The 27,548-nt window shown below is 37.5% G+C and overlaps 1 protein-coding gene across 1 annotated transcript in view; it reads left to right on the top strand.

Annotated features, from left to right (window-relative positions):
* Window positions 1–419: 419 nt before the first annotated feature.
* Dnah6 (dynein axonemal heavy chain 6) overlaps window positions 420–27,548 on the top strand; it is a 164,161-nt gene continuing 137,032 nt past the window's right edge. The window contains exons 1-10 of the mRNA XM_048353555.1: window positions 420–644; window positions 4,805–4,969; window positions 8,575–8,837; window positions 11,668–11,935; window positions 14,443–14,577; window positions 14,660–14,780; window positions 15,612–15,738; window positions 18,411–18,579; window positions 19,575–19,691; window positions 22,115–22,315. Of these exons, the coding sequence (XP_048209512.1) occupies window positions 420–644; window positions 4,805–4,969; window positions 8,575–8,837; window positions 11,668–11,935; window positions 14,443–14,577; window positions 14,660–14,780; window positions 15,612–15,738; window positions 18,411–18,579; window positions 19,575–19,691; window positions 22,115–22,315 (1,791 nt within the window). The remainder of the gene's footprint in view (window positions 645–4,804; window positions 4,970–8,574; window positions 8,838–11,667; window positions 11,936–14,442; window positions 14,578–14,659; window positions 14,781–15,611; window positions 15,739–18,410; window positions 18,580–19,574; window positions 19,692–22,114; window positions 22,316–27,548) is intronic.

Below are 27,548 nucleotides of genomic sequence, written 5' to 3'. Positions count from 1 at the left end.
CAAACCAGAAACCCCTGGTGGGGGAGGAGAGGGGGGTCTGCATCAGGGCACTATTTGGGGGCTGCATGGCAGTAGCTGAGGGTTGGTGTGCAACTTTAAAAAGAAGTCCCCTTTTCCATTTTAAATTTAGTAGGATTTTCTAAAAAGCTGTCAAACCTCTCTTCAATTTCAGGGTAGGTCTTGAAGCAATATCAGCATTACCCAGGCATTTGTTAGAAATACAGATTTCCAGTCTCAGCCCAGGGGGCCTTGAAGCTCAGGCATGGTTCTTAATTTTCATTACTCTGGGATAAGTTTAGTTTACTTTTGGGAAAGGGAGAGAGCTCTCACTAGTCCTTAAGACCTCCCTTTCCACGTATCCTCCTCCCCCAATCCTTTTGCTCCGCTTTTCATTTTTCTTTTTCTTTCCAGGAGTAAGGATGGCTTATCAGGCCACAGATAGTGAAATTGACTTGAAAAAATTGGAAGATCTTGTAGCACATCCTGACTTTTCAAAAACCTATGGCTTAAAAGCAAAGGAGAAACTGAATGCTTTAATGCCCGCAGAAATTGAGTCTGGGAAGCAGACGGTGACATTTAGGCACACCACAAAAGCTCAGGAGAAGACAAGAAAACGACAGCAGCCGATAAAACTAGAGCCTCTGGTAAGTACAGGACAGATGGAAGGGAAGGAATGAGAGAAGGAGAAAGGGAAGGAGGAAGGGAAGGAGAAAGAGAGAGGGAGAGGGGAAAGGAGAGGAAGGGAAAAGGGAAAGGAAGAGAAGGAAAGTGTTTTGGTCACTTTTCAGCTACAAAGGAAGTAGCACTATTTCTTTAGGAGATGGGTGTCATTTCCAGACTCTTAATGGACAAATAACAAATGTAAACCCTACAAATTAACAATTTATTGATGAAGTTGTAAACACCATAAACATTTATTCAAGAGCTATTAAGTTGAGAAATACAGCGATGTACCAAGTTTTCTAGTGGACAAACTCTCCTGAGGATTGTGGGAAACACAGATACTTAACTAAATAAATTATGAGGTTCCTTTAGATCATAGGGTACATTTCATACTGGGAACTCCAATAAAAGTATAGTGTAGTTACAGTTTTTTTAAAAAAATTCAAAGTAGATGTCTGGTGTCCCTAAAAATGTTAGACATGGGCTGAGAATATGGCTTAGCAGTAGAGTGCTTGCCTTGCATGCACAAAGCCCTGGGTTCAATTCCTCAATACCACATAAACAGAAAAAGCCAGAAGTGGCGCTGTGGCTCAAGTGGTAGAGTGCTAGCCTTGAGCAAAAAGAAGCCAGGGACAGTGTTCAGACCCTGAGTCCAAGCCCCAGGACTGGAAAAAAAAAGTTATACATGTCTGAAAATACTTAATTTTAAAGAATCGTTTGTGTCCTTTGATGATTATAAGTACCTGTAAAGGAACAGCAAATGTGTACAAAATAAAAAGTGAGAGTTCTTGTCCCCCACCCTCAGATATGTATTAGTGGTTGTGTATTCTTCAGAATATTTTGTATGTCTCCTCAAACATACTTCCATATGAATATGTATAAATATATAATTTAAAGTAACATTGTACAATAAATATTGGTATACAAAGTGATTATTTCAAATAAATTTACAGAACTTTTACTGGTGCATACATATAGCCCATATATAGTATCATTTGTTTTTCTTTTTTGAGACAGAGACTCACTATGTACCCATTCTGAGTTACAACTCCTGGTTCTCCTGACTCAGACTCCCAGGTATTAGGATCATAGGTGTGCGCTACCATCCTCAGGGATATTTTCTAACATGTCACTGTATTTAGTTGCATTAATATGTCACATGTCATTAATTGGTCTCTTACCATTGGGAAATCACATTCTTATTCCTTGGAAACCATTTTAATTATTTTATTTTGGATTAGCATACGTTGTAATATGAAAGGATTTCATTGTGATATTTCTGTGCATGTACTTAAATTCACCACCTCCACCATATTCCTGCTCCTTACTTCCTTCCCCATATTTAAATATTTGGTAGGATTCATTATGCTGTGAACACACACACACACACACACACACACACACACACACACACATCCTTCAATCTTCTTCACCTCTTAAAGTCCCTATCTCCCTCCCACTGATACCCTGCCGTGCAACTCCCCTTTTATATTCATATCTCATTACCATTACTATTACATAATCATCATCATCATCACCATCATCTTAGTTCTGTATTCAAAACTGGGCAAGAACATGGGATCTTTGTCTTTTGAGACATATATCCACCCATGTTCCTGAAAGTGGTATAATTTAGTTTTCACTTATGGTTGAGAAAGATCCCGTGGTGTGTGTATGTGTGTATATCTTATGTATACACATATGTACATATTGAGTGTACATATTAGGTATATATACCATGTGCATATACACTATGTGTACATATACATACATACATACATACATACATGCATGAGCTGCATCAACATGCAGATATATTTCTTTCCTTCAGAAATATATGCAAGTTAGGGTAGAGTGAACATATAAAGTAGGTCAATTGTTAGTTTTTAGAGGAACCTTTATACTGATTTGTTGTACTACTTTATATTCTACCATACAGTGTTCTTACCAGCGTGTGTGTGTGTGTGTGTGTGTGTGTGTGTGTGTGTGTGGTGTGTGTGTGACCTGACTGGAGTAAGATAGAATCTTAGTATAGTTTTGATTTGCATTTCTTTCATAGCTAAGGATTTTGAATATTTCTTCATGTGTTTACTAACCATTCGCATTTATTCTGAGAACTATTCAATTCATTTATTTGGATTCATTTGCTCATTTACTTGTTGGATTATGTATTCTTGTGCTGTTTAATTACTTTAACTCTGTATACTCTGAATACTAATCCTCTATTCATTGAATAACTTTTTTTCTCCCATTCTGTGGGTTGCCTCTTTGCTATTCACAAACAGTCCAATCTGATACAGTCTGATTTCACCATCCCTGGTCTTATTTTTTGGGCACTGTCCTGTGTCTGTAGCTTCTAGTGCAGTTTCCCTGTAGCAGTTTTAAAGTCTCTGGTCTTCCAATAAAATATTTGATCCATTTGGAGTTGATTTTTGTATAGGGTAAAGGAAGTGGGGGGAGGTCTAGATTCAGGCTTCTGTATGTAGATATTCAGTTTGATGAGCACCATTTTTGAAGAAGTTATCTTTTTTTTCCAGCACATATTGTTTTGGCTCTTGTGAAAAATTAGATGACTGGAAATGTGTAGGTTCATTTCTGGGTGGTCTGGTCTGTTCCATTGTTCTTCATGTCTGTTTTACCAGTGTCATGCTTTTTTGTTGTTGTTACTATGGCTCTCTCTAGTATCATTTCATGTTTGCTATTCTGATAACTTCATCATTGCTTTTTTCCTTAGTGTTACTTTGGTTATTGGAGCCTTTTATATAAATTTTAGTATTGATTTTATTTTTATACTACAGACTTTTTCATCTCTGCAAAGAATAGCATTGGAACTTACATGGATATTATATTGAATTTGTAGCTTGTCTTTAGCAATATGACCTTTTCCACCATATTAATTCTGCCAACTTATGAACATTGAAGGTCTTTCCACCCTCTGGTATATTCTTCAATTTTTTTTCCTTCCAAATTTACTTTATATAATTGGATGAATATAAATTAATGAACAGAAACTTAAGCAAGATACATGTAACAATTTAAAAGAACCTGATAAATGAAAATTTTTAAATTTTTCTTTAAAGTTTAATAGTTTTTATTGTAGAGATCCTTCACCTCCTTGGTTAGGTTTATTCCTAGGTATTTTTATGTCGTTGTGAACATAACTATTATCCTAATTTCTCTCTCATCTTGTTTCTGTTGATATACAAAAAAGCTACTGATTTTCGTATGTTGATTCTCTATCTTAATACATTGTTGAAGGTGTATATCAGCTCTAGGAGTTTTGGCTGAAGTCTGTAGGGACTTCTAGACTTCAGAGTCTTTTCATGTGAAAATAGGGATAATTTGACTTCTCCCTTCCCTATTTAATTTCCAACATATTGTCTTGTAAGTATTGCCATTCTTTCTTGGGGGGGGGGTAGTATTTTGTTCCAATATTCTTGCTTGTCATAGACCTATTTAGGTGGATTATTTTCTCTTGGTTTAATTTTTGGTACATTAGATTCATGTTATCTAGAAATGAATCATTTCTACTAAATGTTCCAGTTTATTTCAGTAAATGTTTTTTAAAGGATTCCCTCATGATCTTCTGGATTTAATTTGTACTTGTTGTGATATCCCCATTGTCATTCTTAAATTTATTTGTTTAGGTAATTTCTCTTCTGCTTTTGGTCAGATTGCCTAATAGTGTGTCAATTTTATCTATGTTTTTGACTAATCAAATTTCGTTTCATTGGTTCTTTGCATATATTTTGTCTCTGTTTTATTGACTTCTGCTCCAATGCCTTTTGTGCTTTCTGCAGTGCAGATATTGTTATTGTATACTTCTTCTCATAATGAAGTGATAGTGAATGGTGAGGGTTTGTCACAGATAATTAGGAAGTGTTGTGGCATCATACTTCTGAGGTTTTCTCAGATAACCTTACTTCTAAGTATTCATTGGTAAAGTTTAAATTTTCTGCCAAGTACAAAAGTCTCACTCAAGTTATAGGCCAGGAATGGGCAATAGTGGTAGTTGCTGTTAGGACTGTGTGTTTGATAGGATGTTAGGAGATCAAATTCCAATGGGGAAAGAGTCCAGTAGTAGTGGAAATGAAGCCAAGTTCACACTAATACTAACAAGATTATTTTATTTTTTCCAAAGCCAGTGTTAAAACAATACCAAGATCACAAGCAGCCAGAATACATATTTGAACAGAACCGGTATCAGTTAATGACTTATGGAGTCCTTAAACCATCAGCAGTGGAGAGAAGTTCTAGCAAAGCACTTTCTATATCATTGGAGACTCAAGATGCTTTGAAAAACAAGGTATGATGTTAAGATAATTAGTCCTTTTAATTTAACTTTAGTTTTGTATAGCATTGCTAATATAATTATAACTTATACAGCTAGTAACAATCTTCCTTCCTTCCTTCCTTCCTTTCTCCCTCCCTCCCTCCCTTCCTCTCTCTCTTCCTCTCTGTCTCTCTCTGTTTCTCTCTGTCTCTCTCTGTCTCTCTCTGTCTCTCTCTGTCTGTGTGTCTCTCTCTGTCTCTCTCTGTCTGTGTGTCTCTCTCTGTCTCTCTCTGTCTCTCTCTGTCTCTCTCTCTCTCTGTGTCTCTCTCTCTCTCTCTCTCTCTCTCTCTCTCTCCCAATCCTAGGGCTTGAGCTCAGTAACTAAATACTGTCCCTGAACTTTTTGCTGCAGGCTAGCACATTAACTCTTTTTTTTTTTTTTTTTGGCCAGTCCTGGGCCTTGGACTCAGGGCCTGAGCACTGTCCCTGGCCTCTTTTTGCTCAAGGCTAGCACACTACCACTTGAGCCACAGCACCACTTCTGACCGTTTTCTATGTATGTGGTGCTGGGGAATCGAACCCAGGGCTTCAGGCATACGAGGCAAGCACTCTTGCCACTAGGCCTTATTCCCAGCCCACACATTAACTCTGGAACCACAGTGCCACTTCCAGCTTTTCTGGTAGTTAATTGGAGATAAGAATCTCATGGGCTTTCATGTCCAAGCTGATTTTGAACCATATGATCCTCATATTTCATCCTCCTAAGGAGCTTGGAGCACAGGCTTGAGCCACTGACACCTGGCTAGAATAATTTTTTAAAGGCTGCTTGGGAAGTGTGTTTCAGTTTTCATATTTGAAGAAAACTTACACAGTAAAGGACAAATCATAAAGGAGGTTTATATCATTTGTACCATGTCTTCTGCCCATCTCTTAAATGTCTAAAGAAATTAAAACAATACGTTGAAAATTATACAATTATTTTATATTTTTAAATAATTTTAAGAAAAGTAGAAACCTTTGAAACCTTCGTGAGTAACAATAAAATAGAGTGAAACAGCTCAAAAGACAACTTTTGTAGCCTGTGAGATTGTAGGAGGGGAATTTACCTTGGAAGGCATAAACAGACTGTGAGAGGAGAGGAGAAATCAGGAGAGCTTGGCTTTAAATGATCATCTTTATAAGCCAAAGAAATAAACAGAAGTGGGAGAGACAGACTTTCAATAAAGGTAGCAACAGAGCCAAGATTTCTCTGGGTTTTGATTAGAAGACCCTTGGAAGGTCATGGAACATTTTACTATTCACTTTGTTTTGATCACTGGGCTACAGTGCTAAAAATGCAGAGTTAAGGACACAGGATTTTATGAAGATTTCAGCATATAGAAGTGAGTGTGAGGACAGGTAAATAGGTGTGTAGTGTGAACAGTTATTGCTCATTTCGAATGCAGAATGTTGAAGAACTAACGTGCACTAATTTCAGAGGAGTGAGTGGAAGATTGTTGAGATAGACAGGTGGGAGGAGTTGTGACTGGGAAGAAGCTGTGGACAGGAACTTATCACAGGTTTAGGCAACATTAAATCAGATGATAAGTTATTGGCATTGTATAACTTCACTAAATGCCACCTCTATGAAAGGGAGAGAGGGGGGGGCGGAGAGAGACTGAGAGAGAGAAGAGAGAGAGAGAGTTAAACAGAGCCAGGAAAGCTTTGATTGTTCATGAATTGATTCATTTTCTATAAAATGGGCTTCAAGAAAGAGATTGTATGAGCTTCTTGAAAAGGAGAGCTCTGCTGCAAAGCAATGTAGTGGACTACGTTTCTTGGTATTAGTTCTCACACCAGTGAAGAGTTCAGTAATGTGTTAGTGGCTATAGAGAAGTGTGAGAAAGGGAGATATTCCATACAAAATTAGAAGGATATTCTGAGGACAGGATCAGTTTTTCAGGTATTGATTTCTAAAAAAAAAAAAATGTAGAACAGAAATACAACAATGGGGCTGGGGATATAGCCTAGTGGCAAGAGTGCCTGCCTCGGATACACGAGGCCCTAGGTTCGATTCCCCAGCACCACATATACAGAAAACGGCCAGAAGCGGCGCTGTGGCTCAAGTGGCAGAGTGCTAGCCTTGAGCGGGAAGAAGCCAGGGACAGTGCTCAGGCCCTGAGTCCAAGGCCCAGGACTGGCCAAAAAAAAAAAAAAAAAAAACAGAAATACAACAATGAAGATTTCCTGGGAAAGGAAGAAAGAAAGAAATGGAGGGAGAGTGAGAGAAGGAAGGAAGGAGGAAAGGAAGGGAGGGAATGAAGGGAGGGTGGGAAGGAGGGAAGGAAGGAAGGAGAGAGGGAGGGAGGGAGGGAGGGAAGGAGGGAGGGAGGGAAGGAGGGAGGGAGGGAGGGGAGGAAATGGAGGAAGGAGAAGAGTAGAAGGGGAAAGGGAGAGGAGAAAGCTTCTGATCATTAAAGAAGACACTGACTAATCAACTTGGCCTCCATCAGAGAGGAGTTCTACGAATATGGATACATGCTTCCTTTATTCCTTACCCTAGTCTGAACATACGTGATTGCTAAATTGAATCACACCATCCATCGGAATTGTGTAATTACAAGTGAAGAGGTCTTACACTTGAAATGGAGTAAAACTTTTTAAACCAGTGCAACAGCGATACTCACAAGCCAATAAGTTGGAAATGAACTTTACAACTTGGAGGGTGGGGATTGGGAGGGAAGGAAAGTGAGAGGAAAATGTGGGAGGGGGGTAACAATGTTCGACAAGAAATGTACCCACTACCTTATGTATGTAACTGTAACCCCTCTGTACATCACCTTGACAATAAAATTAAATTAAAAATAAAAGGTGTAATAAATAAAATCAATATATTTCTGGTAATATACTCCTATTTATCTTATAAAAACATGGAAATGGACTGCAGCCTTTGTTGAAACCTTGAAATAAGGTGACATGCTTTATCTCTAGTTCTGGGCATCGGGATTGGCTGCTCTTTCACATCAGAGAACAGAGGTCATACCGCAGCCGCTGCGGCTGCCACTGCCGTCTCTCTAGGCTGGTGGTAAGTGAAGGAAGTGTATTTTATCTTGAGCTCCACAATGTGCTTCCTTCAGCTCTGAACTAACTGAGGCTACTGCTCTCAAATCACTAGTCAGCAGGACATACTTAACTAGAGAGAGAATAAAGATTTCCATGAATACTTTCTATTCTGTAGAACTTGTGAAACTAAATCTCTTGCAGAAATGGCAGCCTCTACCAGCAACAGAGTGATCGTTTATATATTTACACTATTACACTTACACCTTATGTAGAGGATGACAATTGAAGAGTATGTCAAATTTCTTTGAATAAGGTGAATAATCTCCAGAGAACTAGTGGTGTGGAAATGTGATAAGCATGGCGTTAAAGGCGGGAAGGGGGGTGTCGGGCATTAGGAGCTGACTCTAGGATTGTTCTGTGGGAAGGGGCTGGGTTATTGAGTAGAGAGCACTGAGAAGGAGTACCACTCTCTAACAATGAGTTAACATGTCTCAGTTTCAAGATGCTTACTCTGAAGTTGATATTTTGTCACCTACCCCCTCTTTTTTTTTAATTTTGCAAAACCCCCTCACTTTTGAAGCATTGGCTTTGTTTAGATGCGTCAACCCTCTGAAGACCTATACGCTCCTCCTCCTCCTAAACTGACACGTACGAAGATTGGAAGAAGAGGTCTCTTCGGGGCCACGTCTGCTACTTATCCTAAGTTACATTTCCATGACCGAGAAGAAGTTATTAAAGCCAACATTCGTGATCCCTTGCAAATCATTAAAATACTCCATGAGAATGAGCACCTTGGATTCCTTTACATGATCCCTGCAGTGTCGAGGTCTTCCATTGAATATGATACATATAACCTAAAGTGAGTTCCCTCTTATAAAGCAATTTAATATTAAAATTATGGGTGATTGTAAATATTGTTTATAATTGGGTATAGTTGATCAATGTGATCAAAATATTTTTATTATCTTTCGGGGCTGAGGATATGGCCTAGTGGCGAGAGAGCTTGCCTCGTATACATGAGGCCCTGGGTTCGATTCCCCAGCACCACATCTACAGAAAACGGCCAGAAGTGGCGCTGTGGCTCAAGTGGCAGAGTGCTAGCCTTGAGCAAAAAGGAAGCCAGGGACAGTGCTCAGGTTCTGAGTCCAAGCCCCAGGACTGGCCAAAATAATAATAATAATAAAAGTCTCACAGACTTTCCTACACAGGCAGGCTTCAAACTGTGATCCTGAGATCTGAGTAGCTTCTGAGTAGCTAGGATTACAAGTGCGAGCCACCAGCACCTGTCTTGAAAGCTTTTTCTTTAGATAATCGCCTTTATAATAAATTAAAATAATAATGAACAAAGATAATGTTAAAAAAAGAAAGAAAAGAATAATAGCCCAGTTTTGTAAGTGGGAGACATAGCATGTAATGTGATTTAATGATCTTTAATATAAAGAATAGTTTTAATATTTAACACTTAAATGGTATTAATATTCTTACCACTACCTTACTATTTCTAAAATAGTTCCTTATCAGTTTTTGGAGAAATCACAGATCTTAAATGGAGAACAATGGAAAAATAGTTTACTTGCTGATCATAAAAGCACACATCATAATTCATATATGAGCATGTTTTCATGGTTTTGACTTTTTAAAGAGAGTTATCCAGTAACCCAGAAAACAGGGAGGCTAGTTGGAGTGCTTGTTCCCAAAATGCAACAATTTCACCAAATGGAAAATTTGTGCCAGCTCCATATGAAGTAGTAAATAAGAAACAGAAATGGTTTGTTTCTAAAACATCTACTAGAGGAACTGAGATATGCTTAATTTTTTATATTTTTTTGGTCTCGTAGGAATGGTACTTGATAGTAATCCACAAAGGTGTTGTAAAGACCATCTATTGTCAGACTCATCGTACTTCCTTAAACCTAAAATAGTTTTTCTACTATGGTCCCTCTCAGAAAACAGTTCCATTTGCCATTTATTCTAAAGACTCAACTTAGTGTATGTGTTAGGCACTAACAATTGTTTTAAGAATAAGCTTCATGGAGATGCCCAAGTATATTGGCATATCATCCTGGTAAATGTATAACCATATGCTGTAGATCCTCTTGCCCAGTCCAGGAACATTATGAGTAACTCTGGTCAAGGATCGGAAGTCTGGTGAGATCACAAACATAAAGTTTAGAGAACAAAGAATTGTATTGACCAAAGCAAAGCAGGTCTATTTCATTGGCACTTGGACCTTGAACAAGAGGGATAGTAATTGCACTCATGTGGTATGGAGGAAGGCTGCTGGCTGGACAGCTGGGTCCTACACTCACTTTGAGAGAGGACACAAAGCAGGCCACCGCGCTTCCCATGGCTGAAACATCACAGGTCTCAGTATCAGATTTCCTTCCTTCTTGTCCTAGATGGCCCAAATTCCAAAACTTACTTCTTCTCACTTTTACTGAAACAAAAAAAGTCAGACTAAACAGTGATTTGTGCCAGTTGTTCTTAGCTTTTTGATAACTAGACCTGAAGCATATGAGCTTTTATTCCAATCCCTAAAAACTGGTGATACATATGTACATGAAATTTTTGTGTGCAATTTAGGCATCTTAACAATGGCCTGAAAGCTGTCCTATAGGGACAGGAACAGAGCCGGAAGCGTTCACTGGAAGTGAACGCACACAATGAAATGAACATGTATGTTAGCTTAATTTGGGTTTTCTAATCCTATCTAATCCATGTTTTCTTTTATCTTTCGCATAACCCTTAAAATACTGGATCGATTAAAGTTACTCTGTTCAATATAAGCTCAGTTCCAGATTCCTCTCATACAGGACTATTACGTTTAAAATACCTATAATAGAGTTGCTTCATTGTAAGATTCATCTAACCAGCAATGATCAGTGATTCTGCCGAGTCCAGCTGTTATAAACCCCAGCTATTTAAAAACATCTGCAACTGGGCTGGGGATATGGCCTAGTGGCAAGAGTGCTCGCCTCGTATACAGGAGGTCCTAGGTTCAATTCCCCAGCACCACATATACAGAAAATGGCCAGAAGTGGTGCTGTGGCTCAAGTGGCAGAATGCTAGCCTTGAGCAAAAAAAACAAGCCAGGGACAGTGCTCAGGCCCTGAGTCCAAAGCCCAGGACTGGCCAAAAAAAAAAAAAAAAATCTGCAACAGTAAAATCACACACACACACACACACACACACACACACACACACACACACACACACACACACACACACCCTGTAGTACAGTCAGGTGTCTGTGGCTCACACCTGTAATCTTTGCAACTCAGTAGACTGACAAATAGAAAATCATGGTTCATTGTTGTCAGCCCTGACAGAAAACTCTTTGAGATTCCATATCCAAAATAACCAGCAAAAACCTGGCTGGAAGTGCAGCTCACATTGTGAAGAGCCATCTGAGCAAGCTGAGCAAATATGAGGGCCTTGAGGGCCTGTATCCAGTAGAGAAAGGAAAAGACAGGGAGAATGAGAGTGGGAAAGAGAGCGAAAGGGAAGAAAGAAAAGAAAAAGCAAGGAAAAGCAGATTCTCTTTCTTTTACTGAGTCATTTATTCAATCTGAAAGTAGTCTGTTGGAATTCTGTTATATTTTAAGTATTATTTGTTGTGAAAAGTACATCTATCGCTAATTTTGTATTTTACGTCTTATTCATTTGTCCCAACTTTTATTTGTTCATAGAATTGTAAGTTTTGACCATATCAATAAAAATGACTACTATACTATTAGCCAAAAGGCAGTGATACATGTTTACAACGACGATGTTGAATTTATTGAAATTGAACGATGGGAAAAGGAATATCAATATCACAAAGAACTCACTAAGATTCCCATATTCGCACTTTTCCGGAAGTGGAAAGCTTTTAACGTGTGGAAGAAGAATGTCCGCTCCAAGAAAATTGCAGGCTGTCGGAAATCCTTACGAAAAAACTTGTTTATTATTAACCCAGTATGTATTATTAGTCATACTTTTAAAGAATCATGGAAAAAGAGTGACTATCACAGATGTTGGTATAGGCTGTTCCTGAGAGAATATTTCATTATTGAAGAAACTCACAATTTTCATCGTGCATTGTCATTTAGGAGTCTAGTTTCTGAATTCAGGAATTGCTGATTAGGAGTGCCTTCGAGTCTTAGATCCATTGTCCCCTTTGTTAACGATCAGGAAAGTTATAGATCCTTGTGAGCACAGCGGGACAGCAACTCTGTAACCTCCCTCATCTTTCAGATAGATACCCAGAATTTTATAGTTCAAAATAATTTGGGGCATGTTTGCATGCCAGCACTTCTCAGTATATCCTTTACCATGGATTCAGACAATAGGGACTTTTTAAAAAACTTATTTCCATTGGGGTGATCATAGAAAAAGAATCTATTCAAGAATGTTGGTTCATATTCTATCTATTGAACTTCAACTTTCATTAGAGGTTTTTTACTTGCCCCTTGGGGATGAGCTGAAGTAATTATTGTCCCATGCAGGGCACTAGGGCCTTGAGCTACTTCTGTCACATTGAGATACTACTTTCTACCAGAAGCCACAAGTTTGTATTTTATTGATCATTTCCTTCACTTCAGCATATCAGTCTTCAAATAAAAGGACATTCACTGACTCTGATGAACAGATATTAGTGCAAGACAAAGATGTAATACCACTATCTCCATCACCTCAAGCACCCTCAGATGTGGAAGAATGTTCTAATCTGTCTTGACACCAAAACTCAACCTCTAGACCTCTAATTTCATTACACATTCATATCATTTAAAACTATTTTACCATCTTTCTGCATGTTCTAGACACTATAGATATCATAAATCTGTAACTATAAATGCAAAATAGTTCTTCCTAGACTTGTCTTTAAAATTACTTATCTTATCCCCCATATCTTGTTTTTTAAATCATTTTCTGTGCACTACCCAAACCAGCAATATCTTGTCCGTGATATCTCCTCTTAAATTTGGTCCTAGCAGATTAGAAAGTCTTTTTCTAAGCAAGGATTGACCTAAATAACAGACCCATTATGATGATTTAAGCATTGATTTGATGCTAAATGACATACTACAAGTCCTATATTTACACTTAGTTAACTAGAGTTCATGATTCTTTTTCACTGAAGGTTGAAGGAACAAATATGAAGTTGCCCTTGGAATATTTATGATTTTTAAAAAACAACCTATGCCTACATTTTCTTATAACAGCATTATTTGTGTAATTGACATGCTATATAATTCACCTACCCAAATTATATAATTCATTGATTTTAGTGTATTTAGAGAATTGACCAATTATCACTATAATCAGAATATATCCATCATTCCCCAAACCAATTTCATCCCCATTAGCAGTAAATCTTGATTTCCCCCTACCTCCCTGTTTCTCACTCCCCCCCCCCATAACCCTAGGCAGTCACCAATGTTTCTGTCTCTATAGATTTGCCTGTTCTGTGAAGTTCATGTAAATGGAATAATACAACATTTGGTACTTAGCAACTGCCATTTAACATAATGTTTCAAAGATTCATCTCTGTTGTAACAGCATTTCTCATTACTGGCAAATTATGTACCTTTGTGTTAGTTATACCTGTTTTTGTTATCATGCCATTGATTGACAGATATTTAAGTTATTTATACTTCTGAGGATTATGAATAATGTTGTTATGAACAATTATGCACAAGTTCTTGTGTGAACATATGTTCCCATTTTTCTTGGGCATATCCCTAGAGATGGAATTGGTGCATCATTGGGAAATTTATGTTTATTGTTTTAAGGAAACATAAAGGAGTTTTCTAAAGCAATTCGTTCCCCACTGAAATTTTAAAGTTACGTTTTACCTTGCTCTGTGCCATAATTTCTTAGAATAGTTGCTCTCTTCTGCTGCGATTATGTTGGATATTGCCAAGTCCTTAAAGTAACACCAAGAACATTAGCCAAATGGAGTGAAATTTAAAATGCTGCCCAGTTTTCTGTCATTTGCCCTCAATCTCATCCAGTAAAGACAGCAGTCACCAGTGCCTCACACCTATAATCCTACTCAGGAAGCTGAGATCTAAGTATTGCTCAGTTTAAAGCAGGCAAGAAAATCTGTGAGATTCTTATCTCCAATTAACCAGCAAAAAACTGTAAGTGGAGCTGTGGTTCAAGTGGCAGAACACCACCAGACTTGAGCAAAAAAGCTAAGAAATACCACCCAGAACCTGCATTCAAGCCCCCCCCCCACCACCACACACACACCTGAAAAACATGCTTATCTTTTTAAAATGAAAATAAATGAATTCTGACAAATTAATCTTATAATTCAGAGACTTATTTTTGAAAAAGTTTGAGAAGTGTTCATACTTGATGGGTACATTTTGTAGTTGTAGCTCAAGTTAACATACACAGCCAGTTACTAAGCTATTAAATGCTTGAAAGCAAGATATTTTTTACTAACTAATGACAAATTCTTATTTTTCACTCAGTTTTTGAGACCAGCTCTTCTTAAAATAAATGAATTATGCTTTCAGTTAAGCTCTATGGGACTTTGTTATATTGAAAAAGGTCATACCTACACATTGCAGGAATTTAAAGCAGCACAAATTGTACGACTAGGAGAGGTAAGGTCTTAGAAGGTTTGAGCTGTTTTTCTCATTATGGATACTTTGATGTCACTAATTATACCTATTCATCAATGTCTAGGTGACAGAGCGCCTTGAAGAATTCCGAAATGAAACAAAAGAGGTGGTCAGGAAGGCTTGTCGACTTGCTTTGCGTGCTGTGGGATTTATTCCTGATGACTGTTTGTTTGATCCTCAAGAGGGTATGAAAGGCAAAGAACCTGGATATATCAAAAGAAGTAGCTCTCTTTTTATCTCCTCTCTCTTTCTCCTTCTCTCTCTTTCTCTTTTGTTCTCCTCCCTTATTTTCTGATCTCCTTCCTTTCTTCCTCTTTCGTTTTGTTCTTGTTTTTGCTTTTTATATAGGTCTCACCCTGTAGCCCAGGCTAGTTTCACATTCACGATCCTCCTGCCTCTGAGTTCCAAGCACTGGAATTAGAGCCGTGCGCAACCACACTCAGCTCATTCTACTTCTACTCATCCCAGTGGTTCCAAACTTCTTGATATGTTATGAAATCAGTGTATTTTGTGGGAGGCCAGGAAGACAGTAAATGCTGCTCATTTTCCCTGATTTTCTACTACTATGTATAGTATTCGTAAGCTGAATCTTAAACATTTTATGGTAAAGTTGCGGCCTTGCTGCTTAAAAGTAAGTCCAACCTAGTATAGACAATAGGTTTGTTCAAATGAAGGGGCTAGCTTGATCCTAGGATTAGCCCAGCTGGCATGACAATGATTCAAAGCAGACAGGGAGGAAGATAAAAGTATTCCTGAGAAGAAAGTAGTATGGTTTACAGATCAACTTCTGCTAACAAGAATGCCAGTGAACTATCTATGCCTGTTCTTGAGGTGAAATCCATTGATGTGAAATTCTTTCAGATAACTGGGATACTATTTTCCTCCCTTGGATTTGAATTGCTTCCTTAATCAAAATCTTTTATCCTTTTTGAGTTTTTATTAGCTTTTTCTTTGAATCCATATAGAAAGAAATGGAATATTGACACAAGAATTCTTGTTGTGCTTTGTATTGTTAGAGAATTTAAAAACAAATGTTACAGGTGTTACTGAAATGACATTTGACTTTCCCACTTATGGAGACTCTGAAAAAATGACATACACGGAACAGGCCAGCAAACGGCATCATTGCATAAGACTGACATGGTAAATGGTTATTTTTTTCCTCTCAAGAAAAATTACAGTATCCATTCTCATCTCATTATAAATTATAAATGAATCCCTGGTCATATGTAATGGGTTTTGCCTGCAGTCCCAGCAATTGGGAAGGCAGAGGCAGGCAGAAGGATCATAAGTTTGAGGCCAACCAGGGCAAAGTTAGTGAGACCCTATCTCAGATGCAAAATACAAAAACAAAAGGGCGAGAGTGTGGCTCAAAAGGCAGAGAACTTTCCCAAGAAACTAATGCCCCAGGTTCAGTTCCTAGTACCACAAAACAAACCATGGACAAGGATTGTAGGTTGTATGGCTGGAGTAATTATTTTACTCTTTATGCCAAAACATCATGTGTATGCTTAAATGTATACTTAAAAAAAAGTCCTAGGGAATACCAAAATCGAGAGACAAAGGATAAAAAAAACTAACCAATACAACAGCAATACTTACAAAACTATATGGTGTAAACCAACTGTACAACTCTTGAGGGGAGAGGGAAATGGGAAGGGAGGAGGCAGGGGAAAAATGAGGGAGGAGGTAACAAGTTGGATAAGAAATGTACTTGCCTTACATATGAAATTGTAACCCCTCTGTACTTCACATTGATGATAAAGAAAAAAAAGTCCTAGGAAATAAATGAAGTCACATTAAAAAATAATAATAACAAGCTTTCAGTACAGGGTTCACTAGTACTGATGGTAAGTAGGGGGGATGGTGATCTGAATACATGTCCCAGAAGCCCAGCCCTCTCGCTGTTACCTAACAAAGCAACCTCTGGAACAGGCAGTTTGGTAGAGATTGGAGTGTGAGTGCAAGGCCACAAGCTCCTTATTGATGTCTTAGGCTTTGTGTTGCCTGGGCCAGACTGCAGTATGCAAACCAGTAGAGCAGGCCATACTAAGGAGAAGTCAGACAGACTAGAAGAGTAAGCCAGGAGAGGCTGCTTCAACCTATCCACCAGTAAAGAACAGGCCACATCTTATTCCTAAGGAAGGTTTTACAGCTATAGACCAGTGAGAGAATTCTTCCTGCTGGGCCTGGCCTCCCCCTTGTCTGCATTAATTCTGCCACTGGCTTATGCAACTGGGTCTTGAGTTGGAAGGATTGAGAGACTGGATTTTTAAAAACCTCATGATTGCAATGTATGACATGTGGTTTCTGGTTTTGAATAAAACTTTCTAATATGGAAAAATATCTAGGTTAAATCATTCATAAGGAAAACATTTAAATAGGCCAAAGGGACATAGAGATAAAAGTAATAAAATGACATAACAGACTAGTGTATTTTCTTTTTTTGCTAGTCAGTAAGTCATTTCGAAAATAATTTTGTAAGAACAAATTATTGCTATTCCCTAAGAAGGAAAAGAATTCAAAATGCATGCATACATACATACATACTTGCATACACATTGTTATGATAGATAAAATATTCAAGTTTTTTTTTTGTTTGTTTGTTTTTTGTTTTTTTTTTTGGCCAGTCCTGGGCCTTGAACTCAGGGCCTGAGCACTGTCCCTGGCTTCCTTTTGCTCAAGGCTAGCACTCTGCCACTTGAGCCACAGCGCCACTTCTGGCCGTTTTTCTGTATATGTGGTGCTGGGGAATCGAACCCAGGGCCTCATGTATACGAGGCAGGCACTCTTGCCACTAGGCCATATCCCCAGCCCTCAAGTTTTTTGAAAGTATCAATTCTTTATTATTTTCATAGAAATTTAATAAATTGTATAGACACATTTTGCCTTTAAATAATAAAATAATTTTCAACTCAATAAAAACAGATAAATAGATAATAAATAAAAACCTCATGCTTCCAAATAACACTTGCAAATAAAATAGCCATTCTCTGAAAAATTATGAAACTGTACATCATTAATTGTTAGTGCTTATTAATTTAACCCAACATATAAAATTAACTAATAAATCTTAACCATGCATCCTTTTACACATACAAGAAATTTCTGTGTAGCAGCAAAGTGAATGAGGCATAGTCCAAGGCCGCCATCCAGGCCTCAGAGGTTCTAGAGCAGCACTCAGGTACAATAGTTACTCCAGCCTTTGTTGTTGTTACATTACATATATATATATATATATATATATATATATATATATGTCACTTAAGGTCACTTAAGGTTGTTGTTGTTTTGCCAGTCCTGGGGCTTGTACTCAGGGCTTGAGCACTGTTTTTGAGCCTCTCTGTGCTCCAGGCTAGCGCTCTACCACTTGAGCCACAGCTCCACTTCCAACTTTTTCTGAGTAGTTTATTGGAAATAAAAGTCTCATGAACTTTCTTGCCCAGGTTGGTTTTAAACCATAATCCTTAGATCTCAGCCTCCTGAGTAGCTAGGATTACAGGTGTGAGCCACCAGCACCCAGCTCAAGTGGTTTTATTGTGATCATTTGAGACATGCTGGCTCAACAATAACTACCCTGCTCACCAAATAGCCTCTGGAAGACACCTAACTAAATTGATGCTCTATTTTTAATATGTTTATTTTAAAGAATGGAATGTCTTGAACAACCCTCCTGGCCATTTAGTCTGAGGTTATAATTAGACTTAAAAGTCATAGAGAAACTATGTTTTTGTAAATACTTGTTTTAGAGTCACTGTCAAAAATGAGCATTGGAGACAGAAAACTGACACTGTATTTGCCTTTTCTTTTCCAAGTTTTATCCGTCTAAACGACTATCTCATTGAGAATACTCTGCATGTCTTAACAGTTAATTCTGCTAACTCTCTTCTGAGCTATCTCATTGACAAACTAAAACGAACACCTTCAGCAGAGGTCATTGAGAAATGGATTACTGAAGAGAAAGTTGAAGTCACTGACAAAAAGGTATAGCTAAACAAAATTAAAGCCATTAGTCAGTGTTGAAGGAGGAGCACTCATTATTGTGCTATTTTCTCTGTACAGGAAAACTAAAGGCATTTTCATTTGACAATATTTGTAGATTACATTAGTTATTACTAAGTAATCAACACCATTTATGTTTATATTTAAATACTATCAACTTTCTATCTGCAGTATATCACTGCTTGCTCAATTGTTTCTTTTCCCATTTTGTTGACAGTGCTTTTTAAATGAGAGACATTTTACACTATAATCTTTTTATTATTATAATTGTATTGCCTTTAAGCATCTGTGCAAAGGGGCTTTAATTCAAAATACCAGCTTATAAGTATGATGCATCTTGATCAATGTAACCCCTTTCATCATTTTTCCCCTTCTTCCCCAATCCCAACCATCCTTATTCTCACCTCCTTTCTTCTTCATTCTTCTGACCTCTCCCTGACCTCCATCCCCACCCCACACAAACCTCAAGTGCCAACTTCTTAGTCCTCATCAAAGAAGTTACACCATTGGAATTCTCCCCTGCATATAGTCTACTTTGGTTAATACATCGGTATACAAATGCATGTAATCCTGTATGTGTTTACATATATTTATCAATTAGATCTAACTTCCTCATATGAGGCCACAATTGCCTTTAGGTTTTTCTTTCCATGATATTCCTTGAAAGTCCTTCCCCATGCCGAGATCATAAATTCAGCAATTGCATAAATTTAAGTTTTTATATCTTTGGGTTTATTTTGTTGTTGGTGGTGGTGGTTGTGGGGCTTGAACTCAGGGCACAGGCACTGTCCCTGAGCCTCTCTGTGCTCAAGGCTAGTGCTCTGCCGACTCTGCCCAGGTCAGCTTCAAATCAAGATCCTCAGATCTCAACCTCCTGAGAGGCTAGGATTGCAGGTGTGAGCACCGGCACCTGGCTGTATCTTTGTGTTATCTTCCACTTTGGTAACTTTACAACAATGTCCATGTGCTCCTTCTAGGCGGCCCCTGGGATAGAAAAGCAGGAAGAAGATGAGTCTCTCATCCCCATGTTCCTCACAGAACTGATTCTGACAATAGAGTCACTAGCCTTCGAGCCTTGTTTGGAAGACTTTCTGGTATGTGCTTCTTCATGTACTATCTGCCAATAGCACATAGCCTGAGCACTGTCCCTGGCTTCTTCTTGCTTAAGGCTAGCACTCTGTCAACTTGAGCCACAGCACCACTCTGGCCGTTTCTATATATGCTGAGGAATCGAACCTAGGGCTTCATATATACAAGGCAAGCCACTAGGCCATATTCCCAGCAGCATCTTTTTAAAAAGAAAGCAACTGCTTTACTGCTGGGTGGATGGCAGGCTTGCAGCTGCCATGTCTTCAAGTGGTCATAAGAAAGAGAGAAAGCATTTCTTCTGCCCCAGAACTACCTCTCTATACAAAGTAAAAATGCAGCATTTTTTCCTTAACTCAAGGCCTATCAGGGGCTTGGTGAGGCTCACCCTCAGGAGTCATACTCTACATAAACTTTAGAGCTGACTACACACATCCCTGAAATAGAATCTAAGGCATGACTGTTATAAACACCACTCATAAACACCACTCTTGAAATCTTTGTAGAAGTAGGCTGCCTTTGAGAGAATGTTGTAGTTTTAATTCTTTATTGCTCTGTAACAAATCACCACAAACTTGGCAACTTAAAAGATCCATCGTATAAGATAATGCTAAGCGAAATGAACTCCAAGTTATGGAAACAAGTGGTTTATCGTTGTTGTTGTTATTTTCAACATACCATGTGAAAACATGCCTTTTTCTTTTGTCTTTCTTCCCCATGGTTTTACCCCTGGTATCACTGTAACTGACTTTGGTATCCTGGATATTGTATATACGTGTATTGGAACTAGGGAAGGGAAGGGAAATATCAAAATGGAGAGACAAAGGATAAAAGACAAACGAATGCAACAGCAATACTTACAAAACTATGTGCTGTAAACCAACTGTACAACTCATTGGCAGGGAGGGACATAGGGAGGGGCCAAATGGGGGGGGAAATGAGGGAGGAGGTAACAAGTTGGATAAGAAACATATGCACTGCCTATATGAAACTGTAACCCCTCTATACATCACTTTGACAATAAATAAATAAAATTTTTTAAAAGGAAAGAGAAAAAAAGATCCATCATGTTTCTTTTGGTCTCATTTTAGTATGACTGATATGCCCTATATATATAACTTACCATGAAATTATATACATGAATAAATAAGGATTAAATTGAGATAATATGTACGAGTTCTCTCTTTCTGTTCTTTCTTTCTCTCACCTAATTCCTGTCTCTACTCTTTCTCTCCTCTCTCACTTCCTCCTTTTGGCATTATATCATAAACTTTTTCCATGTTCCATTTTATACATGGCCAATATTTAACCATACTATTATTTTGGAACAGATATTTCTCTAAATTGTTGTTGTTGTGTCTTCAAATATAAATCTTTGAGGGAATGCATCTTCTCATTAGTAATATACTCAGAATCAACAGAAAACCTGCCCAGTTAAATGAGTTTTTCTTTTTGTTCATTTTGTTTTCTTTTTGTACTGTACTTAGTCTTAAACGGAAGGATTTGTGTTCTTGCACAGCTTCTTTGCCCAAATAATTTTTCTTCTTTCCTTTTTTCCTTCCTTCTTCTCTTTCTTTTTCTTCCTGATTCCCTTCCTTCTTCCTTCCCTCTCTTTCCCCCTCTCTCTTTCTTTCTGTCCTTTTCACTTCACATGAGCAAACCAGCCTGTTTGGCCTTTTTAATTAGAGCTATTTCTTATCAAATATCTTTTATTGGAATATAGTGTCATTACTTGAGACCCATTAGAAAACAAATATAACGGTATCCATCCATAATCTCTTAAATGCAGTTACTATGCCACTCTTAAAGATTTTGAAAATGGCATTCCACATACTAAAACATTCAACTCAAATGCCCCACAAATTTGATTTATTTTGGTTTTGCTTTTGTGCTAGTTCTAGGGCTTGAACTCAGGACCTGGTACTCTACCACTTGAGTCAGACCTCTAGTCTGACATTTTGCTGGTTAATTAGAGGTAGAGTTACACTATTTTTGTCAAGGCTGACTTTGAACCTTGACCCTCCAGGTATCAGCCTTCTAAGTAACTAAGATTACAGGGATAAGCCCCCAGTGCCCAGATAACTGAGATATTCCTGCTAGTCAAATCTACCATTGAGCCACATTACTGGCCCAAATAATTTTTCTTCTTTCCTTTTTTCCTTCCTTCTTCTCTTTCCTTTTCTTCCTGATTCCCTTCCTTCTTCCTTCCCTCTCTTTCCCCCTCTCTCTTTCTTTCTGTCATTTTCACTTTCTCTCTTTTTTTTCCTGGAAATACCAGACCTTGAACATGGTCTTGCACTTGCTAGGCTGACACTGGTCATACCTCCAACCCTGAATGATTAGTCTTACTCAATTTAGCACTTTAAGAAATTTTTGAAATATTCATCTGTATAATTGTTTACCTTTATATTCACACTTTTCTCTCACACAGGATGTTATCTCCAATGCAGTCAATCAGTTTCAAAACACTGTGCTAGCAGTCCATAATCTCGTGCCTGATTCATATTTTGATGCTTTTACCAGCCCTTACATTAACAACAAACTTGAAGAGAAAACCTGCGGAACTGGACCAAGCTTAGCAGATGTATTTGAAGATGATAAGTATTTTCACACAATTATCTTTCAAATAAAGGTATATTTACTTTCACTAAAACCATTTTACAACCTCAATGTCTAAGAAGTTGAGGGATTTATTTTCTTCTTCCATATCTTTGAATAATATATTTGTGAAAATAGCATAGCAAAGTTTGAATGTAGTTACCTTAGAAATTGCCTGGCTATGCAATAGACAAATCTTTTAAGCATTAAATTATCTGGCAAACAGCTAACTATCATTAGTGACCACTACTAGTGACTACTGCTTTTCCAGAAAAGCAGTAGTACAGACTAGGTAGAACACTGAGAGACACAGGCAGAACAGGGTGATTTACCAGCCCATTTGGTCTTTTTAATTAGAGCTATTTCTTATCAAGTATCTTTTATTGGAATATAGTGTCATTACTTGAGACCCATTTGAAAACAAATATAATGGTATCCATCCATAATTTCTTAAATGCAGTTACTATGACACTCTTAAAGATTTTGAAAATGGCATTCCACATACTAAAACATTCAACTCAAATGCCCCACAAATTTGATTTGTTTTGGTTTTGCTTTTGTGCTTGTACTAGGGCTTGAACTCAGGACCTGGTACTCTTGCTTAGCTTTTCCCTTCAAGACTGGAGCTCTTATCACTTGAGCCATACCTCCACTGGAATTGAGTCTCTTGGATTTGTATCTTGATCCCCAGATCTCAGCCTCCAGAGTATCTAGGACTATGGGTGTGAGCCACTGGTGCTCTGCTTCCAGTGCTCCAGTTTTAAAGTACAAATATACATGTATGGAGGGATTCTAATGAGAAGGGAAATAGCAGTAGTATTCGTTGATGTATTTCTCACCTAGATCTTTGGGTAATGCAATATTCTGCAGTGTTCTGACCCTCAGCTCACTACAATTTCCTTTTCTCCCTGGTATCCAAAGTGCCTTTCTCAATTTCAAGCTTAAAATTTGCCTATTTGTGGGCTGTTAGAGTCACTCAAATGGTAAAGCGCCTACCTAGAAGCTACAAGACCCTGAGTCCAACCCCCAGTACCACAAATAAAGAAATAAATAAATTGTCTACTTGTTACTCACAGATAGCCATTATACATGCAGCTCTCTGTAGTTTAAAATTGGCTCAGCGTTTAAATCTGTTCATCTCATAAAGCTATATATATATGGTTGCAATTATGTAATTTTAAATTATGATTTTCCTTATACTAATTTATGGAGTACAGTATGACAGTTTGACATGTGTATGTGGAGAATCAAATCAAGGTAGTGAATAACATTTTCATCTCCTTAAACATTTTAATTCTTTGATTAACATGTAACAGGTATACATATTTATGAGATATAGTGTAGTATTACCACAGGTATTCAATAGGTACTGATCAAATCAGAGTAGTCACATTTTGGTTTTAAAAGCAAACATTATCAAGTCAGTCTACAGTTTTTATCACTGCTTTTGGTGGAATTCTTATTTATTTATTTATTTTTGGCCAGTCCTGGGGCTTGGACTCAGGGCCTGAGCACTGTCCCTGGCTTCTTCTTGCTCAAGGCTAGCACTCTGCCACTTGAGCCACAGCGCCCCTTCCGGCCATTTTCTGTATATGTGGTGCTGGGGAATCGAACCCAGGGCCTCATGTATACGAGGCAAGCACTCTTGCCACTAGGCCATATCCCCAGCCCGGAATTCTTATTTTTGACATTACCTTAAGTCATCAGTTCAGAAGTTATAAGCGTCTGCAGTCTTTCTTTATATTCTTTTCATAATTTTAAATTTGTAAATTATTTTGACTCTATGTAGGCTCTAATTTCAGATTTTCATTCTAGATCTCTGGTTCTTTTTCACTAATATTTGTTCCAAGAAGTGTATTCCAAATAATTTTATTTACTAAATACCACATCATCTGACTTAGTAACTAATACTCAAATACTCCTATGACTTGTTAATTTTATCCCCCTTAGTCAATAATTTTTTCTTAAAATATTGGCTATTACACTTTCATTATGAATTATATTTTCAGTGTGGAGGAACCAAAGAGAATAACAGCTATCTCAAAATGAATTACCTTACATATCTTCTAAAAATAAGAATGTACAGAAAGAGAAACAAAATTAAGCAACATATGTCCTTCTGAAGAAATTATAATTTTTTTCAATTGGAGGGCTTGAATTCAGGGCTTGGGTCCTTTCCCTGAGCTCTTTTGTTCAAGGCTAGTGCTCTACCACTTTGAACCACAGCACCACTAGAAAACAGAGAATACTCAGAAGTCAATTTACCTCTTGTGTAGAAAATATACACAAATAACAATGAGCTTTTTTGCCCACATGTTCCACCTACAAGCTATTTTAGATAGAGAGGTCAGGCCTTTGAAAATAAATAGCTTTATAGTTTTAAAAAGTGAGAAGATGTCAGCAAGTTTGAGATTAATCTAAAATCAAAGCCAAAAGGTTATTCACCATACATATAGACTGGTTCTTAAAAAGATTTAACAGTTCAGAGAACACTGACTAACAGAGGGACTTAAAAAAGAAAGCTATTGAAGATGACCTCACATCTAAGAGGAAAAATAAGTTACAAAGGACAAAGAGAAACTGGGTGGTTTCAAAAAATGAAGCAATTGGCAAATCAGTAAGGCCTACAAGACTGATAAATAAACAAAGTACACCCATCTCTTTCCTACCACCGTAAAATAAAACATAACTTAATAAAATAGATTGTGCATTGCTGCAATAAAACAGAATGCCCTTGAACTTTAATCCTAATAAATCAATTTCATGAATTGAAGAAATTAAGAGAGATTAAATAACTCCAAAGTTACCCTAAGGACAAAGCAGAAAGTAAGAATTGAGATTTCGGATGAATATTATTCTCCCCCATCCTAAAAGCAACCAGGAAGGAAAAGCAATACCACAAACTGAAATAACACTCCTCAAAGAAGTATCTGGAAATATAGAAGGCCATATTAAATCAAAAATTCAAAATAAAAATGGAAAAGACAAAATCATCTCCGAAATGAAGTATATGTACTTTCCAAGGAAATAAACTCAAATGTAAATTTTACATGAGCACAGAAAAATCACAGTAAAAAAAAATAGTGATATAGAAGAAAGAATGTATTAGAACTAGGGAAGGGAAAGGGAATATCAAAATCGAAGGACAAAGGATAAAAAGACAAATGACCCCAAAAGCAATACTTACAAAACCATTTGGTGTAAACCAATGGAACAACTCATAGGGGGAGAGAGAAAAGGGGAGGGGAAAGGGGGGAAATGAGGAAGGAGGTAACAGGTTGTACAAGAAATGTACCCACTGCCTAACATATGAAACTGTAACCCCTCTGTACATCACTGTGACAATAAATAATTATTCAGGGGAAAAAAAATAAAGGAAGAAGAATGTAAAACAACCTAGAGAATGAAAACTAAGATGAAAAAAACTGAAAGGGACCAGAGAGAAAATAACTGGAATTAGAAACAACAACAGGCAGCAGTGGTTCATCTCTGTAATCCTAGCTATTCAAGAGTCTGAGGTCTAAGGATCACAGTTTAAAGCCAGCCCAGACAGGAAAATCATGAGTTTGATCTCCAATTAACTACCAAAGAACATAGCTACACTCGAAGACAGAGAAAAGTTAAACCAAGACACTTTTGAACATAGTAATTAACCACATTCTCATAGGCTTAAGGTAGATGGTGAACTCAGTTAATAGGTTTGTTTTTCACAGTAGTATTGATAGCAATTCTAGACCTACTTCCTGTATGTATGGTAGAGCTGAGAAAATAACTAAATATATTGTATCATGGAACCTAGCTACTCAAGTAAGAGTACAAGTTTTTAAAGAAGTGTAGAGGTGGAGATATGGCTCAACTGGAAGAGCACAAGCCTTGAATGAAAAAAGCTAAGTAAAAAAAGGCTGTGAGTCAAACCCTAGTACCAGCACACAAAAAGAAAGCTAGAATGAACTTCACATCATAGTACTGAAAAAGGCCAAATATTTAGTGGTAAAAGTTCTCCCAAATGTCTTGGAATAAAATTGTTTATAGAGAGAATGATAAGGCAAATATGGTAAATTGTTTAAAATGTTAGGGAATTTTAATGATAGGTGTATAAAAATTTGTGATTCAGAAATTACCTTAAGGGTCTGGAGGCATAGCTCGGTAGAGCACCAGCCTATTAGTGAGAACATCAGATATAGGATTTGAGTCTCAGTCTGTCTCAAACAAAACAAAAAGTAATAACCTTAAAATAAGAAGGTTTGAAGTCACATTACGTTTCTATCATCTGCACGGTCACATACATTTCAAAGATATTAAGTTGGAAATACAACTTGACATGGATTTTTCCATCAATTTTTCATGTAAACAGAAGAAACATCTCAGATGACTGCATCGGACAGAGTCTATTAAAAGAAAACAAATGAGCAATTCCATATACACATAAGAGATATGTGTAATCCAACTTCCTACTGCTAGCTTAAAATAGGATTTTGAACCTCTTTCCATAGTATTGATGTGTAGGGTTTTGCTGCACTAGTTGTTTCCTGAGTCAAATTATGCATTTACAAGAAGTTTTGATAAGAAATAGAGAAATTAAAAAGTATACTTTTATTGTATAAAGTGTAGTCTGTGGGTCATTGGCCAAGACCAATAGTAAAGAAATCCTGCCAGACAGTGGTTCACACTTGTAATCCTAACTATTCAGGAGGCTGAGCTCTGAGGATTAGGATTCAAAGCTAGCCAAGGCAGGAAAGTCCATTAGACTCTTAGCTCTATTAATCACCAGAAAACCAGAAGTGACACTGTGGCTCAAAGTGGTAGAATACTAGCCCTGAACAAAAAGATTTCAGGGACAGCAGCCAGGCCCCGAGTTCAAGTCCCACGACTGACAAAAAAAAAATCCTAATTGCCTGTCATAGTCTTGGGATTTGTGACAATATACAATGATCCTAGGTATTACGAGGACTGTAATTGAAATGATGACCTTAGTTTGAAAAAAAAATTAATTTTATGGAGAAAGAAGTTGGAGCAAAGTTCAAAAAAAGTGAGGGAAAGGTTTCTTTTAGGGCAAAATATGAAGGACATTTTAAGAACTTTCTGGCCAAGGATTTCACAGTAAGAGTAATCAAGCAAGGAAATTGCTTGCTTAATCTTGTAGGCATTTGTCCAAAAACATTTCAATTAAGACATTAAATATGTGGTTTAGAAAATGAACAAGCATTGGCTCTTTGCCATATGTTTCCTAGTGATATATTAGGTCACCACGAAGCAGGAAAAAAAAT

The sequence above is a fragment of the Perognathus longimembris genome, chromosome 8 (genome assembly GCF_023159225.1).
Source record: "Perognathus longimembris pacificus isolate PPM17 chromosome 8, ASM2315922v1, whole genome shotgun sequence".
NCBI classification, from domain to species: Eukaryota; Metazoa; Chordata; class Mammalia; order Rodentia; family Heteromyidae; genus Perognathus; species Perognathus longimembris.
Note: the sequence above shows the minus strand (reverse complement) of the source record. Positions and strands in the feature narration are given on the sequence as shown.